The sequence below is a fragment of the Triticum urartu genome, chromosome 1A (genome assembly GCF_056163025.1).
Source record: "Triticum urartu cultivar PI428250 chromosome 1A, HENAU_Tu73, whole genome shotgun sequence".
Lineage (NCBI taxonomy): Eukaryota > Viridiplantae > Streptophyta > Magnoliopsida > Poales > Poaceae > Triticum > Triticum urartu.
Window position 1 is genome coordinate 532,073,602 of NC_141873.1, and position 18,215 is coordinate 532,091,816.

The window sequence follows — 18,215 nt, forward strand, 5'->3', positions numbered from 1 at the left end:
GGCCCTGTATACCGGTCAAACCTCGTCGGAGCAAACACACCGCCGCGGAGTTTGCCGGAATCTGCTCTAAACTTGCCGGAATTCATCACCGCACACCGGAAAAAGGCCGCTAGACGCCACAATTGATCGTCGCCGGTTCGAATTGGACGAGGTCGACATCGCCGTGGCCTCCCATGACCTCAGCCTGGCCGCCGGAATCCTCCCGGCGTGACAGGCAAAGGGGCACAGCTCGACCGACGTGGCTGGCAATAGAGCAAGGCGTGGGCGGCAGAGGCGATGGGGCGTGGCCGGTGAGGCTGGGCGCGGCCGGCGTGGTGATGGGGTGCAGCCGGCAGGGACGGGGCGCGGCCGACGGGCGACGGGGCACAGGCGACGCGGCACGGCAGGCGGCCGACGGGGCGCGGCTGGCGTGGCCGGCACGGCCGGCTGGGGAAAGGGGCGGCAGCGGTCGGACTTGAGGAAGGAGCTCTTTATCCCAGTTTTACAGTTTGTTTTACAGTATCTGTTCGGCCGTAGCTAAAATGAATTCTTAAAATGCATTTTTTTCCGACATTTATCCTAGTTTTATAGTTTGCGATTTTAAGGGGTCTACTAGAGATGCTCTTACAATGTAAATTGATGAAAGAAAGGTAAATTGACGATGCATATATATATAGAGTGATGACCTAACTAAATATCCATTACAAATTAAGCTCTACTTGATGCGCTTAAGAAATTCTCGCACAATATTATGAATGTTGTCTTTAGCTTTATTCGCATGATATTTGAGCAAGTATAATAAAAACTTATTTTTCAACTCATACTCATCCCGCATAAGCAATATATGTTGTTAGCAGGAGTACTTCATGTCGAAGGTCTTAAAATGTGTACTGGAGAATACTCGCCGTTCAAACTGGGCGAAACAATTCTTTAACGTTCCACCAAAGCATAAAAAAAATGTGAGACACATCCCTGAAATTTCCTAAATTAATGTTATATTAAAAATAGTGATAACAAAAACAAATGCTTGTATTTTGATCGTTATGATAATGAAATATATAGATTTATTACCCGTCTCTGCTCGTTGGAATATCTGGCGGAAATAACGCTGCCATGTTGATATATCAGAATTCCAGCCGAGTTGCTTTATTTTGGGTGCGTCTTTGAATTTGCTCGTAAATCTTTGTAATTTCACTAAATGCCTCAGAGTTTTAACCTCTCGCACTATGATGTATGTATAGGGTCTAGAAATCCATACACGGCGTGCATGTTTTTCCGCAAAGAATTAGACACGACGGTCATTTCTGTCCTTACATGGCTGCCTTCGGCAACACGAACACCCCATGCGTGAATTCATATAAATCACCGCGGTTGCACCCACCCTTCCGGAAGTCTGGCCACCTCGCGCCGGAGTAGCAGTGCAGGATCGGGTCCCTCCATCGTGCCTTCTTCCTAGGTGCGTGAACAGGCATGCAGTCCAGCCGTGCCTCCGCCTGCACACGCCGCCGCACACATATGCATCCATCATCACAGCGGCATCCTCGCCAACCTCTTGTCCGGCTCGATGCGCAACCATACAATGAGAAGATTAATCGCGTGAGGTGGATGCAGCTAGCCAAGCAAGTGTATGTGAGCTGATTGATTTTCCCGGTGTGTTGCTACAGGCTACGATGCATATATATTTGAGTGACTCGACAACAGTCGTAATGTAAACCTTCCCTCTCTCTCCCTCTCACTCTTTCTCTCTCTACAATATCTTTGTCTCTCCCTTCCTCCACTCACCCTTTCCCCCACCCTTTCTCGCTCCTTGTAGCCATCAGAGGGGACGAACATGGATGTCGAGGGTGTCGCATGTGTAGGGTTGGGTGATACAAGAGGAATAGGGGACTCCCTCATAAAGATTCTCTCCTAAATTTTGTTTAACTCGGTATCACCCTCTCTTTTTTATTTCAACCCAACCAATATTGATTCTTCCTCTCAAATTGAACAACAATCGCCCCTTCATTATCAGCCATCGTTACGATCCACCATGCATGTCACGTCCAGACGCACCGAGGCACGCTTGCACCCCCTACGACTGCGATAGCGTTCACCACCTCATCCTACTACTCAATGCTATTATGTGTTCATTGCTTGGTCAGCCATAAACTAAGCATCACGACTTGAAAAATACTTGCCTATTAAGAAATGAAATAGCGCACTAAATAGTTTATCTTTAGTTTACATTAGTGAGGCTTCACATAAATATTGTGTATCAGCAAAAACTCCATCATACAATAATTGAGTGATTACATGCTTGTATTTCACCTCAGAAAGCACTACAAAATTGCCTTTAACATAAATGCTACCCATAAATATAAAAAACATGATACCCGCAAAATAAAATGCATGCTGAAGAGGAAGGTTGTAGTTACATATGATGACTTCTAGTATTTGTAGATGACCTAGATGTAGTAAACACTCGACAATGGTGAGCTCATTTTTCTGTTGAACTTCTTGATATCATCCCGCACGTGTGATGACATTCACAAACGCAAGCAAAGCTCAAGGCACTGAAATCAGCTGAGGTGATATACATCCCGTGAGCAGTAAGTAAAGGAGATAGATTTTGGATGAATCGGGTTTCTCACCTTGGGGCAATGGTTGAGCACAAAGGTCAGCTTGTGGATGATCTTCTTCCTGCATATTTTTAGGGCAAAGCCACCGAGAACGTCCTCTAACGGCTGATCCTATGCTCATCGGAGTTAGTGACGTTCTTCGTGGCCTGCTCAGGGAGAGCTGCAGGCTTGATAAGAACCTTCTTGGCCACATGCTTCAATGTGGCTCGCATTGCTACAGGTGGAGCAGGAGCAAGAAATTATATAAAGACATTGGTCACATAACGTACAAACTGCAACTTTGAGCCACCGCACAACTCACACTAAAAATAACTCCCAAGTTCAACTTTGAGCCTTAACACCATCATCCGAACCACACACTACTACCTTAATAACTTACTACTGCCTTTCCTGTGCTTCATGCACGGCTAGAATTCCATGTAGTTTTTGTGCCAGAATCAGAAACAAATCACTTTCATCATGAATGTCAAGGAGAACAGAACCCACATGTACAAACAAATTTAGGGAATCTATTTTAGAATATGAATGGAAATCATCCACGCAGACCACAAGTAGTTTTTGTGTACAATGTCAGTCTTAATTTCGTTAGAATATGAACCCACATGTAGTTTTTGTGCTTGCATTCATGAACCTAATCTAACGAATCAAAACTGACATTTGTCAATTTTATCAAAATGTGGAGCATGAAACTACATGATAAAATTACAAATTCTTTCTATGAACCAAGAATTCGAAACAAGCATGAATCACAACTTGATGTTATTGTGCAACTTGATGTTTTTTTACGAGAATCAACACTTGCTTTTTCTTGGCTATGAGCCTATGAGCAAATTAGTTTTAACTGTACCTGCATTGCTCCATGAGATCATTGTCATAGGCCTCAATCTGTTCGGTGGTCATATTGGTCGAGTAGCCTATGGTGTACTCGGATATGGGTAGGATCCCTCGATAAATTCCACCTGCGGAGCAAAATGTCAAAAATTACTGTTGTGTTCTCTGAAATCTGAATGGAAATATGTAATATGACACTACTTTACTCCTCAACTATTCTAGCTGGCTTCTGTTGGTGAATCTATAATCTATAATACCTAAATAGTTCATCCCCACTAACCTATTTCTCTTAACATGCAGGCTATCCACATCACTAATCAACATGCAACCATCCACCTCACTCCACCTCAGTAGTCTAGCCACATCATCAATTTCAAATACCCTTTTTATTTCCTGTGATTTAATTTCTCCTTTGCACGCTTCCTCTTCCGTCCTGTAACATCCAGATAGTTGAAGAGCCATCATCATCCATCAATAAAGACCCAGCAGATGGGAAAAAGTGGAGTCCCATCTCCCTCCAGTACGCCTCTTCCCATCTCTCTCCATGGAAATCTCGCGCCGCTAGGCTTCCACCAGGAAGAGGAGTAGCCCATCAGGGGAAAAACTCTCTGCAGTCCCGATCGAGATCCCCTGTCGCAACTCCTCCGTGCCATCTTACTGGATGGAGTTTGAGGCTGCGAGGTCAACTCGCCACCGCCAATGGTGCGCCGCCGCTGCGAGTCTATGTTACCCCACCCGGTGTCCGACGACCCAACCCCAACATCTGCCCCTAGGTCTGGCATCTCCGGCAGCCCGACTTTTGTTGCCTGAAGCGGGATTGCAGGCAACCGAGCGGCCGGGTGCCCGTCTGCGGCCATGTCTTCGATTGAATCACACTAGATGTGCCTAGAAGTCCAAAAGTCTACAATATCTTCTCTCCCTGTCGGGCAATGGGTCTAGCTTCGATCTTCTAGGTCCCAACTTCATCTCCTACCCTCCGCAGCCTCACTCGATCCCTATTTTAGGATGATGTTTAACACCATGCAGTACTTAGCCAAAGCTAAATTTCAATTGCAGCCCATAGCACCAAGAGAAACGACGATCTACTCCTCTCCTCATGGGATTTTCAGGAACAATTAAGAGTTTGCCGTTGCAGTGCAGGAACAGACTTACACAAATCCCTGTCAAAGTCGTTAGATCCACACCATGCATAGCCAGTTCTAGAAAATCTTAGTTTCATGTAAGGAACCTCTTATGCATGCACGCCTGCAGCATCACGACTATATTTGATTATTTGTTTCTTTCGTAGATTCGTAAGTTCTCTCAGATATGAAGTGAGGTAGGTAGACTTTCCGCAGATTACATGTTTGATCTGAATTCCCAAACCTAGGGCAAGTAAGGTGCTCTTACTATGTTGAATCATCTGTACGAATTTGGTAAGATCGATGGATTCAGTACCGGCCTAATTTTTTGGCAATGCCGGTAAGTGATGCTCATGATCCATGTACTCCTGTTGTTTGGTTATTGTATTACCGTGTTCTTTTGGATCTATGTGCGTGGGTCGAGGTTGAACCCCCCCCCCCCCCCAACCCACGAAGGTGTGGTAAATTTGCTCCTTTTCTTCATCTATAATTTTTCTCTCATAAATCACGGCATGTACAATTAGTTTTGTATTTACAGAGTTTTATATGTTTCTCTCTCTCTCTCTCTCTCATAAATCATGATCATATGCATGTACATCTTACTCATCGTACTGAGTCATTTGTTGTTGTATTTTTTGCAGAATTTGGTGTGTAGTTAAACTGAACACATGTGCCCCTGAAGGTCTGATTGCCAAGTGTACAGTACCATCGTCGAATGTCTGATTTCCTGTAGTGTAAGTTCAGTTGACTGCTTGGATTGGCAACCATTGCTTTCTTCTTGAGTTATTCGACAGTCAATATTTCAATTTGCTAACTGTACACATGTCCCTGAACGTCTACTTATAGTCCTCTGTTAACAGTTCAAGCAGCAACCCCCTTCCTTTCAGACCTTAGACTTATACAGAAACTACACGCAGATTTTGTTGGCTGTGTTTTATGTCTACAATTTAGGTATATTCTCAGTTAGGTTATGCAATGCTCTGATAAAAGTTATCATTTCACTCTTCCTCTGGAATATAGCAAATCATGTTTGCTGATTCAATTGGGCAAGTTTTGCAGAGTTTACCTATGAGCATATGAATGCATATGAGAAATCTTATCTTCAATTGGTAGTATTCTAACCTCCTGCATATAAGTGGGGCCTCTCAACTGCAGCTACAAAAAATGTATGCTGTTGTCTGTAGCACTTGGAAACACTAAATATTTGGAGGGAGTACTCAGGTACGATTTATCATTACATTTCAGATTTAGTTAATATAATTTACAAAGTATTAATATAATATCATGTCTTATTTTATCAACAATGTCCTGTCAAATAAAATTATGTCCCCAAGAAACCAACTCTTTATACCTGTGCATTTGAGAAGTAATTTTGAGCTCTCTTATTATGTTTTTGCCAAGTTAGCTCCAGAGTCGAATCATCTCTTTTGCATAATTTGAAGGTCTATGTTTCATGTGCTATAACTAAGTTTGATTAGATTTGCTTAGCCTCCATTTCCTTTGTTACACGAAAATAGAACACAACTGGTAGGGAACGATTCTGATTTACAATCAAGATATCTAAATATGATAACAAAATTTTGCAGGTATACATTTAAATGTGGTGCGAGGCGGCTGCTCTGCCCTGTATATTATCTTATTCCATTTCCCATTGCACTATGACGCTGTTGTTGCTCTCCTTTTTCTAAACTCGAGTCCATCAATATGAATCAACACATTTGCAAGTTGAATCACCTAAAAAAACTTCTACATATTCCGCAGCAACGCGCGGGGCATCATCTAGTTGTTTAAATTCCTAGGTCTGTACATCCAAGGAAATCAGACCGTAAATGAAAGTCCATAAAAATATGGGGTTATAAATGAATGTACAAAAAATGGGCCTGTAACTGGAGATGTATATATATTCTAATTATCACAGCCGTGACTGAGAGTCTGAGATAGATGACGCACCCTGACGTATGTGGCGGCTGGCCGGCACCTCCACGAAGAGTGGCAGCACCAGAACAAATGATATCGACGCAGATCTGGTGGTCGCAACCTGGCCCTCCTCCGCCTTGTCGCCCTTGCTGCTACCGTCTACTATGATACATGCCATTTATAATACAAATTTACATAAAGACCAATTTCAGGAAAAAGATAACATTACTTCTACAAGTTGGAACTTGGAACAGGGAAACTGAGACAATTCTAGAACATAAACGATCATTAGAAAGTATCTAAAGTTAATAGTATCAGGTTACTCTTACCTAGGTGTTGGAGTAGTATAACCGCAGGGCAGCGGCTGCCAACCATCATGTAGGGACACACGAGGACGTGAGTCTCAGCTCTCACCTGGAACAACAATTAAAGGCAGCAGTTAGAGCATCTCCAGCCGCGCCCCCAACAAGGTTCACCAGGCGATTTTTCGGCCGTCGGTGTCGAAAAATCGGCCCAGTCGCATCCTCAAGGGTTCAATTTTCGTCGGCTCGGACCGAAATTGGCACCGGTGGAACCAGGCCGAACCCGGCGCGCTGGGGGTGCTCGGGGGCACCGACCGAATCGTTTTTGGCGTGAAAGTCGGCGGGCCCTCCTTGGCAGCGACTCGGCTCTTCTCGCCGCTTCGTCGTCCTCATTGCCTCGATTCCCGCGGCGAATCAATGCCGCACGCTGGCGCGCCAGTCAGCCTCCTCCATTGATGCCTCACGGGCGGTGCAGTGAAGACCGGACGACGCGCGTCCCTCGCCCGCCACGCGTAACACGGCGGCCACGCGTACCCGCGGCGCCCCCGCCTATATAAGCCGCCCCCCAGCCACCGCACCCGCAGCTCCGGCGTCCGCATCGCTGACTCCTCCCCGCCTCTGGTCGCCTCGTCCTCGTCAAGCCAAAGCCGGAGCCTGGCCTCCCCGCGGAGTACGATGAGATAGCCCGGCGCGGCTTGATACGTCTCCAATGTTCTATAATTTTTGATTGTTCCATGCTATTATATTATCTGTTTTGGATGTTAATGTGCTTTATTTTGCACTTTTATATTATTTTTGGAACTAACCTATTAACCGGAGGCCCAGCCCAAATTGCTGTTTTTTTGCCTATTTCAGTGTTTCGTAGAAAAGGAATATCAAACGGAGTCCAAACGGAATGAAATCTTCGGGAACGCAATTTTGGAACAAACGTGATCCAGAGGACTGGAGTGGACGTCAATCAATCAACGAGGCGGCCACGAGGCAGGGGGGCGCGCCCTCCCCCTCTGGGCCCCTCGTAGCTCCGCCGACCTACTTCTTCCTCCTATATATGTTCACATACCCCGCAAACATCCAGGAGCACCACGAAACCCTATTTCCACCGCCGCAACCATCTGTACCCAAGAGATCCCATCTTGGGGCCTTTTTCGAAGCTCGCCGAAGGGGGCATTGATCACGGAGGGCCTCTACATCAATTCCATGGCCCCTCCGATGATGTGTGAGTAGTTTACTTCAGACCTTCGGGTCCATAGCTAGTAGCTAGATGACTTCTTCTCTCTCTTTGGATCTCAATACAAAGTTCTCCTTGATTCTCTTGGAGATCTATTCGATGTAATCTTCATTTGCGGTGTGTTTGTTGAGATCCGATAAATTGTGGGTTTATGATCCAGATTATCTATGAACAATATTTGAATCTTCTCTGAATTCTTTTATCTATGATTGGTTTATCTTTGCAAGTCTCTTCGAATTATCAGTTTGGTTTGGCCTACTAGATTGATCTTTCTTACAATGGGAGAAGTGCTTAGCTTTGGGTTCAATCTTGCGGTGCTCGATCCCAGTGACAGAAAGAGAAACGACACGTATTGTATTGTTGCCATCTGGATAAAAAGATGGGGTTTACATCATATTGCATGAGTTTATCCCTCTACATCATGTCATCTTGTTTAAGGCGTTACTCTGTTCTTATGAACTTAATACTCTAGACGCATGCTGGATAGCGATCGATGTGTGGAGTAATAGTAGTAGATGCAGGCAGGAGTCGGTCTACTTGTCACAGACGTGATGCCTATATACATTATCATACCTAGATATTCTCATAATTATTCGCTTTTCTATCAATTCCTCGACAGTAATTTGTTCACCCACCGTAATACTTATGCTATCTTGAGAGAAGCCACTAGTGAAACCTATGGCCCCCTGGTCTATTTTCCATCATACAAGTTTCCAATCTATTTTATTTTGTAATCTTTACTTTCAATCTATATCATAAAAATACCAAAAACATTTATCTTATTATTATCATCTCTATCAGATCTCACTCTTGCGTGGCCGTGAAGGGATTGACAACCCCTTTATCGCGTTGGTTGTGATGTTCTTATTTGTTTGTGTAGGTACGAGGTGACTCGCGCGTGGTCTCCTACTGGATTGATACCTTGGTTCTCAAAAACTGAGGGAAATATTTACGCTGCTTTACTGAGGCGACGACCGCGGCAAGGAGCTTGCCGCGGGGAACCCCCACTTCGTGCCCGCGCTCCAGCACACCTGCCAACGTGTCGCTCTGGGGCCCTCCCAAGCACACGTGGCAGAGAGGCCGTGCAGCTAGGGGTGCGCGGTGGCAAGCAGGCGCTGACAAGGTAACCATCGTGGCAAACGGTGGCGTCCCTAGCGGTCCATTTCAGTACTGTTTAGGCGACACAGACGGGCAATTAATGGCCTTGTCCCCTGCCGCCAGGGTTAGGTATGATAGCACTGTACAGGTAGCTGTACCAACCACCACTTTTACATCACCACCCTTTCCTCTTCAAGGGAAAACCAACACAGTGCTCAAGGGGTAGCATGGCTTCTCCGACCAGGAGGCCCTACAGTGGGCGCGGGACGACTACCTCCGTGACGAGATGGTCCAGCAGCGCCGGGCCCTGGAGGAGATAGCCGCCCGCAAGCGCGGACGCGAGGACGAGCACGGCGTGGTGATCCTCGACAACGACGAGGAGGAGGACGCCCTCAGACCGTCCAACCAGCCGCGCCAACCTGGGGAGGGGTGCAGCAGGGACGGCGGCCGCGGAGGAGGCGGCGACGCGGTTTTCGCCGGTGCGCCCTCAGGGGGCGATTTTTAGCGCCTCCTGGGGGGCAATGGCTGGAGATGCTCTTAGGCAGACATTCAGATATATGTCATGATCGCACATTTTCGCCCATGAATATTTTTTCACTACCTAGGATCGGATCAAGCACAAAGATAAAAAAAGTGAAGTGCACAAAAATAAGATCTGAAACAAAAGAAATCGAAGGTTTGTGAGCAGCCCGAGAGGTTAGGGACTCACATGGCGCTTAGGGCACACTCCTTCAGTTCCCGACCTAATCTGATGTTGCCGCTCCCGTGGAAGAGAGGGAGGCTCATGAACGGAGAACCCCTCGTGCATGCCGGAGGAGGAAAGGAAGACTAATCTGCTGGAGGCTGCCGATGCTGTCTGCTCATGGCAGCGCCGCCAAATGACTGCAGCAACCCACGATGGCATGACCTCGAAAGAAAGGACATGGAAGAGGGACGTGAAACTAATCAGTTCCTTTTGGTGCACATATAAGCTCTGCCTAACGAGATGAGGATGCAAGCAGGCATGGAAATCGAGTACCTTGGTGAATCCCCCACTGGCCACTGGCGCCAGTCTGCGTCTCGAAGAAGAGGGCCACCCGCTAGTGGTCGTCATCCAAATCACGTTCATGGTTCTTCTTCGCCTCAAGGGGCTTCGCCTTGGTGGCCTGACGTTTGCCTACGCCAGGGTCGCCGAGAAGACAGTGAGGCGCCGATGGAACAGGATCAGGGTCCCCTCCCAGGCGGGCGGCGCCATCCACGTTGGGCATGAAGAGAGCCGATGGGAAGGAGGGGAGGTGGGGGAGAAGGGGAGGGGACCAACGGTGGCTAGGGATTGCGAGCAGGGGGACATGCGTAGTTGGGTGGTTTTCTCCACTGGTTTCGTGTTTCGTTGCGTATACAGGAAAGAAATCGGTGTATTGATTCCTTCCATCGTTGGTGTGGTACGAAACGAGGAAAAAACCAATCGAGCGGGAGTCCTGTCGACCGATGGGAGGAGTACGAACGAACGACCTATTGACTCTTCCTTAGAGATTATTTATTTCCTCAAAATCTATTATTTGTTTCCTAAAACAAATTGCATTAATAAAAGGATCGGTTGATTTGAATAAATTAGGAAAGTAAGATCCGTGATCTTTTATATGTTAGGAAATTGCTGATTTGCAATAAAAGAGTGGAGAGAAAAATAAACCGATAGATAAGAAAACCAGCATGGTAGGGATGGTGGTGGGACGAAGAAAAACCGGACGAAAATAGACCGTACCAAGCTACCAACTAATAGAAGGATCGATTGATTTGAATAAATTAGGAAAGTAAGATCCGTGATCTTTTGTATGTTAGGAAACTGCTGATTTGCAATAAAAGAATGGAGAGAAAAATAAACCGATAGATAAGAAAACCATCATGGTAGGGGTGGTGGTGGGACGAAGAAAAACAGACAAAAATAAACCGTACCAGGCTACCAACTGCTCCATTAGGAGTAAAGATTTCCTAAAACAAATTGCATTAATAAAAGGATCGGTTGATTTGAATAAATTAGGAAAGTAAGATCCATGATCTTTTATTTGTTAGGAAATTGCTGATTTGCAATAAAAGAGTTGAGAGAAAAATAAACCAATAGATAAGAAAACCAGCATGGTAGGGGTGGTGGTGGGACGAAGAAAAACCGGACAAAAATAGACCGTACAAGCTACCAACTAATAGAAGTATCGGTTGATTTGAATAAATAAGGAAAGTAAGATCCGTGATCTTTTGTATGTTAGGAAACTGCTGATTTGCAATAAAAGAATGGAGAGAAAAATAAATCGATAGAAGAAAACCAGCATGGTAGGGGTGGTGGTGGTGGGACGAAGAAAAACGTACAAAAATAAACCGTACTAGGCTATCAACTGCTCCATTAGAAGTAAAGATATATAATATCAACCATTAATATTTCATTTCTCCCTTTCTGATATGATCATGAAAGAAAATGTTTGGTTTCTGAAAAATACATGAGCACTACGCTAGCTAATGTGTATGCATGCTCGTGTCGTAGAGGTGCGCGAAGGAGCAAAGCATCGCAAGATGATGCAAACTGATGCATGTTTGTAGTTCCGAGGATTAATTATTTGAGCATATGTTCTATTTGTTTTGTTATTTCTCAGGAGATTAGTGATCGAGAAACAACAATTCTTTTTTTTTGAGGGAATCGAGAAACAACTATTCATAAGTCACTGTTGAGAACATCCAATTAGGGTTTAAGATTCATGAAGGCACAAGTAGGACCAAAATATGTTTCTCATAGAAATTGATTGGATTTTTTTAACTAGGCTAGAATGATTGGGCCGGGCCAGCGAGGTTGCGTTAGGACCTCGGAGCAGCTGGAATCCAAGACCAGTGGTAAATCAAACCGAGGCGAGCGCTCTTCCTATTCTCTCATCTCCCGCTTCTTTGTCTCAAAAAAAAAAAAAATCTCCCGTTTCTTTCCATATATATCAAGCTCGCTCTCGCTTTTGGCAACTCCAAGCACCCTCCGTTCGCCCGATCCGTGTTTGACAGCTCCCGGAACCCTAGCGAACAAGAAGTTTCCCTTTGTTCCCATTCCGTCATGGATCCCAGCCGCCGCCGCCACCTCCTCCCGCAGGGCTCACCCGCCTCCCTCCGCCGCCACGGCCCCTTCTCTCCTCCGCAGCCGCCCACTTCGGCAACTCCTCTCGCCTCCCAAAGCGGCGGCGATGGCTCCGGCGACTATCCGCCCCACCTCCTGAACCCCTTGTCGTGGTCGCTCGGTCGCGCGGCCGGAACTAGTAGTCGTGCCGGTAGCAGCTCTCACGCGCAAAATGCCTTCTCCACTCCGGTCCTGGAGTCCTTCCATTTCGAGGACGACCCCGTCTCGGATGATATCGTCGCCGTCGGCCATGTCATCGACCTGGACGGACTCTGCGGGGTCACCTCCCTCCCCGGGAACGACGCAGGGGCACGGCAGGTCGATGGCCCCGTAGATCGCAAGAGTACCCAGATCGCGGTGCCGAATAGCTCCGAGCCGGCCGAGGTCAATTCCGGAACCGTAGTCCTAGAGCAGCCGGCACTACCAGCGCCTTCTCCAATGGCTGCTGGCCCCGGCAGGAGTAGGCGTCCGCCCAGCGGCGCTTCTCCACGGGCAGGCGGCTCTGTCAAACGCAGCCGCTTATCCATTGGTAATCGCGCTTCTCCACGGGCAGGCGGCTCTGTCAAACGCAGCCGCTTATCCATTGGTAATCGCGCTTCTCCACGGGCAGGCGGCGCTTGGGCAGGACCAGGAGGAGCTGGCCGTAGCCATCTATCCATAGGCAGCCAGGCTTCTCCTCCAGCAGCTGGCGGCGGCGGCAACAATGGCGCTTCTCCAGGGGTAAGTGGCCCTGGCAGCAGCGCCCCCTTAACCATGGTCATGGGTAGAGGCGGCGCAACTCTCTTTGAGCTGGCAAGAGAGGTGAAGCCCAGTGAGGCTCACATGAAGAAGATCATGAAGGACAAGGCTCTCGCGGAGCTTGCGCTTACAGACCCTAGGAGGGTCAGGAGGTGAGGATTTCCTTCGCTCTAGTGCATGTGGAGATTGATTGATTTATTTATTTAACAAAATCATGTGGAGATTCAGATTGCCGCCGATCTGATATACTCATATGTGTTGTCCATGGATTGAAATTCTGAAACTGAGTATTTTCTTTTGGAACAAATTTGTAGGATTCTGGCAGTCCGGGTGTACTCTGCCAAGAAGGAAAAGGACAAGGCGGGTCGCAAGCAGGAACTGGAGCAAATGGTTGAGACGCTGACCAAGAGGATCAGTATACTATCTGAAGAACTGGTATGTTCCTGCACCACTAGCTAGAAAGCTAATATATAATCAGTTTGGTAGTCTGTTGTTATGTTGGTTGCACATCTTTGCACATAACCAGTTTTCCCCACACTATTTTATGATCAAAAGTATTAGCATGGTTTTCCCCACGCGGTTGTACGATCATAAGTATTAGTATATACTTGTATTGAAGCTGTTGTTGTGGACATTGGCATGGTTTTTGAAAAATACGACCTTTTCTGGTATTAGAAATACATTTCTAAAATATAGACTGGTTTTGTAAGTTAAAAGTACTTCTCGAGACATGTTCCCTCCTATTATTTTCAAGACCCACTGGACTGTCTAAACCGGCCCGGGGGTACGTGCTCCCTCTTATCTGCACCGCAAAACTGGAAGGGTGGTTCTTTCGGATATGTACCATGTGCAGAACATCCAAATTCTCTAGTATAAATATTTCTTGTGGTAATAGTAGTCGAAATTTAAAGTCTGACTCTAGCATGTTTTACAACTATAGCTTCTACAGAATTGGAGTGGTACTCTTTTGTTGACACATTGGGTCTATTTTAACTAGTATATGTTATGTATGTAGAACAATGTGGAAGTTTTTTTTATTTTTATTATGGAAATAACCAATAAATGTCTTCATCATTTCATCAGAAGTTAGAGAAAATATGCGTTAAAATCTTATCATAAACGCAATCACCAAGAGCACACCCGAGATAGAACATACCCTATAAATATAGGAAGCATTTGTGTGTATGATTCTCTTGAGTTTTGACTACAAAGAATCAAGTAGTGTTGCATTCATTTTAGTTTTACATGTTTAAATTGTGCATCTAATGTATATCTAAGACTTTGTGGTGTTCTGTTGAAGTGAGAGACGAGCTGAGCTATGCCATTGGTTTCACTTAACGCTAATTAATAGGTTAATTTACTTGGGCTGGGTTATTTTCTCGATTGTCTTCACTTAACGCTAATTAGTAGGCCATATCATAGTTCTATACTTGATAGTTACATCCTTTCTTTTTCTTCTCAGAATATTATTTATTAAGGAGCAAAGTTCAATTATAAATCTCTATTATAAGTTCCCAACCAAATACATGGTGGTGTGCCTCTTTTGGCCATATTAATCATATATTGTTGTGTTATCTCATTGCAGAGCAAGTGTCTTCAGATTAGGACTGAAAATAGTGAGCTAATGATTAAGCTGCAGTCAATGGAGAATATGTCGCAACTGAGAAAGGGTATGCTTGTTTCATTGTTAATCGACATTATATACTTGTGCACATTTGTTCCCTAGAGGCAATAAAAAAGATGATGGACGCATTGCAAATGGACGCATAAGGGCATAGGTTTTGCTTGGAAAACAATTTTTTCTTGTCTTTAGCTTGCATACTCACCTTAGTTGTGGTGTGAATTAGGAACCCTGAAATTTGTTGTACATTGGGGGGGGGGGGGGGGGTGATTTAATTACTAGTTTCAGGGTAAAAAAGTGTGCGTGCGTGCGTGCGCGGGTGCGCGTGTAAATGCAGGCTCTACCAGTTGTCGTTAAAATTAATATAAATAAACTATGTTGAGTACTTGAATGTTAACACATGACATTTACCAAATCATCACTTGATATTTCATGACATGGTGACGGTACCACGATACGATTATTCGGGTTATGCCAGTTCTTTTCTACTGATTGACCACAGTCGAACTGAACATAAATATTACTGATGTATCTCTTCGTATTTAAAATGTTGTCATATTCATAGAACATATATGCCACTATATATGTCGTCTGGATTTTACAAGTTACATCGGTATTTATTCCTTTGAATAACTGAATCTGTGCAGCAGTAATGTTAAGCATGTTGGTTACATAGTTTGTTTCTTTGGATGCTTCTTGTGCTAGCTAATCTCGTACAGGTCATTATATTGATTTACTAGTCCCTTTGTTTTCCTATCAATGCTATGGTTTTCTTTTTTATCCAATGTCAACTTAATTAACTTAATTTATTATTTCTTTCTTCTCTAGCTCGACAACAAGCACTAACTTCTGAGGTCGAGGTATGGAAGGCTAAATACAATGCTATGCTTTCTCATAAGCTAAACACTTCATGCCAAGAGCGCAAGAGATAAGCACCCAATTGTTGAATGCGCATTCAGAAGGACAAGTGTACCTTGAGCATCCCATTTGATGTTAGTAGCTACAAATACATGGGCAACCATCAAAAGCACATAACTGAGCCATCCCAACAGGAAAGTCCCCACGAGATTGAAATGGTGAACTGCTAAAATTTGAAAGGTCTCTTCTTGTAAATTTGATCGAGAACACCACACATGTATGTGATTATACTTCCCCTTGTTGGGTTGTTGGATAATATCCATTACATAATTTAGCTTTTCTTTGTGTGCCAATATCATTCTATTAACTAATAGTTGAATGGATAATTCATGTCCTGAGTAATATATATACCCCCCTCCTCCCTTCCCCTAAAAAAATGTTAAACTAATAGTGGAATGGAAGGTTATTTACTTTCACCTATCATGTATTCACACTACTTTTATTAGGCATACACGGTGTCGACACGTCACAATAAAGTTAGGTATGATGATTGCATACGGGGTCACACATTCCGCATGGACAGCATGCCTTTCCATTTCTGTTGACTTCTTTTTAATTGGAAATATATGTGAATACCGACGGTTGTGGTTCATCCCAAGCCATACACAGTATTTCCCCTCATACACATGTAGTGTTGGTGATGAATACAAATGATTGTGATGTTGGTCACATATACATAGTGAGTCAAATATATACAATTTAAGTTAAAAAAAATGAACTTACTCATCCACTTAACGAGTGGTGTTTCATACTAGATGTCCAAAATGTTTTTTGTTGCAACAACCTAGGGAGTTAACATGATTTCAGCGGTTTGGCATTAATTTTGATGCTCCCTCCTTTGTATTTTAGCCCCTTTCAGACAATTTAAGTAATACTGCACTTTGATCAATGAAGCTTTGGTATTCTAGTATGAGCTGCTATTAAGATTATGCAATACTTTATGCTAGTGTATGGGTGCAACGCGCATTAGAGAAGCACATACAATTTACACCATGTATTTATGAAAGATGCAAGGGAGTCCATAGAGAGTAACTACAAACTACAAGTAGAATGCCCGTGCATTGCCACGGGCACTTTAAATAATTTGTTGAAGTTACATATAAACATAATGCATGTTAAAATTCGTATGTATAAAAATAAATAGTAATAATCTGGTAATAATTGAAATCCCCGTCACTTGTCAGGTGATAGAAACGGTAATGTGCAAAGAATCTTAGGTGAGTCTATGTCATCAATCAGTGCCTATGTTAGTCGACATTTTCAAATCATCATCTGAATCCATCAGATCAAAATCCATCAGTTTTATGCCGGTTTCACAAATGTGAAACATATAAATTATAAACATATACATGATATTTTATATTAAGAATGTAAACAAAAGTGAGACAAACCAAAAAAATCACATACACAACCTTATCCTCACTACAGCTAGACTGAGATCAGGCGACTCGCCTCTGGAGTCACGCAGTAACATGCGCCTATACATTCGACGTTCATTCGAGACCAAGGAACCACAGTGATTCTTGGCCAAAACCCTGACTATACTTAGCAGTTCACAACGGTAGATATGCAAGGCTGCGCAAGGGACCAGGGTTGTGCCACGCCGATTCATCAGATTACTCCTGATGGATTGTTGCATGCTTGATGCGCGGCTGGTGGACTGATGGACTAATGTTGTTCGACGCATTTTTCTTTTATTTTCATCATAATAACCTTCAAAAATATCTCTTCCGATCTCTCTCTTTTTTTAAAAAAAGTTGCATGTCAATACGTGCAGTAGACACATGATGGTGACAAAATAATAAGGAAATGTATTAAAATCAACCGGCTGATTACAGCGCGGCTTAAGCCTTCTCGAGGCGTCGACATGTGTCCCTCTCAGCCCACCGCTTCCCTCCCCATCTTATCCTTTCCGATGTGATCCGCTCCCCTTGTCCTCCTCCTCATCTTCTTCCTCCCTTTTTCCCTCCACAGTCTCTCCTCTCATCTGCTGCAGCTGCTGCAGGGAAGAGGCGACGCCGGCCAACCCCCGACATCGTGTGCTTGCTGCATGGTGAAGCTCCGACCAGGGGCTGCAATGGTGACCGTCGGTGCTGCGGACGACGAAGCACCCGCCATCGTCGCCGCATGCTACCTGCATCATCCGCCCGTCGTCTTCATGTGCTTCGTCACAACAACCCCGTCGACGCCGCGCTACAATGGAGCACCGCCGCGCACAGTGGCAGCGCTGCAGTTAAGCTTCGCCGGAGCCTATCGGGTGCTATGATGGAGCTTCGACTGGGGTTGTCGGTGCCGCCATGGAGTACCATCACGCGTTAGTGGTGCTGCAGTGAAACTTCGCCAGTGGCATATGGAGGTGCTGTGATGGAGCTCGCCGGGCAGGCGTGGCGCTGCAGTGAAACATCGTCAGACAATGTCGGGAGCTGCGATGTTGCACAGATGCCGCTGCAATGAAGCCTCACCGGCTACGTCGGGTGCTGCATTGGAGTTCGCTGCGCTGTCGTGGCACTGCAGTGAAACATCGTCGGGCGCCATCAGGTGATGCCATGGTGAAAGGACCACAATGTCGCCTAGAGGGGGTGAATAGGCGTTTTAAAAACTTCTACGGTTTTGGCTTTATCCTAATGCGGAAATAAACTAAGCGGATACTTTCCAAGCACAAATCCTAAATATACTGGGCTCAACTAATTAAGTGCACCAACAACTTAATGTAAATGAGG

General features: G+C 45.1%; 1 protein-coding gene across 1 annotated transcript; it reads left to right on the plus strand.

Annotated features, from left to right (window-relative positions):
• Positions 1-12,971: 12,971 nt before the first annotated feature.
• Positions 12,972-17,949, plus strand: LOC147992295 (bZIP transcription factor 30-like). Its single transcript, XM_087538994.1, has 4 exons — positions 12,972-13,108; positions 13,271-13,391; positions 14,542-14,626; positions 17,840-17,949. The coding sequence occupies exons 1-4, from the start codon at positions 12,972-12,974 to the stop codon at positions 17,947-17,949; spliced, it is 453 nt and encodes a 150-aa protein (XP_087395120.1).
• The last annotated feature ends 266 nt before the right edge of the window (positions 17,950-18,215 follow it).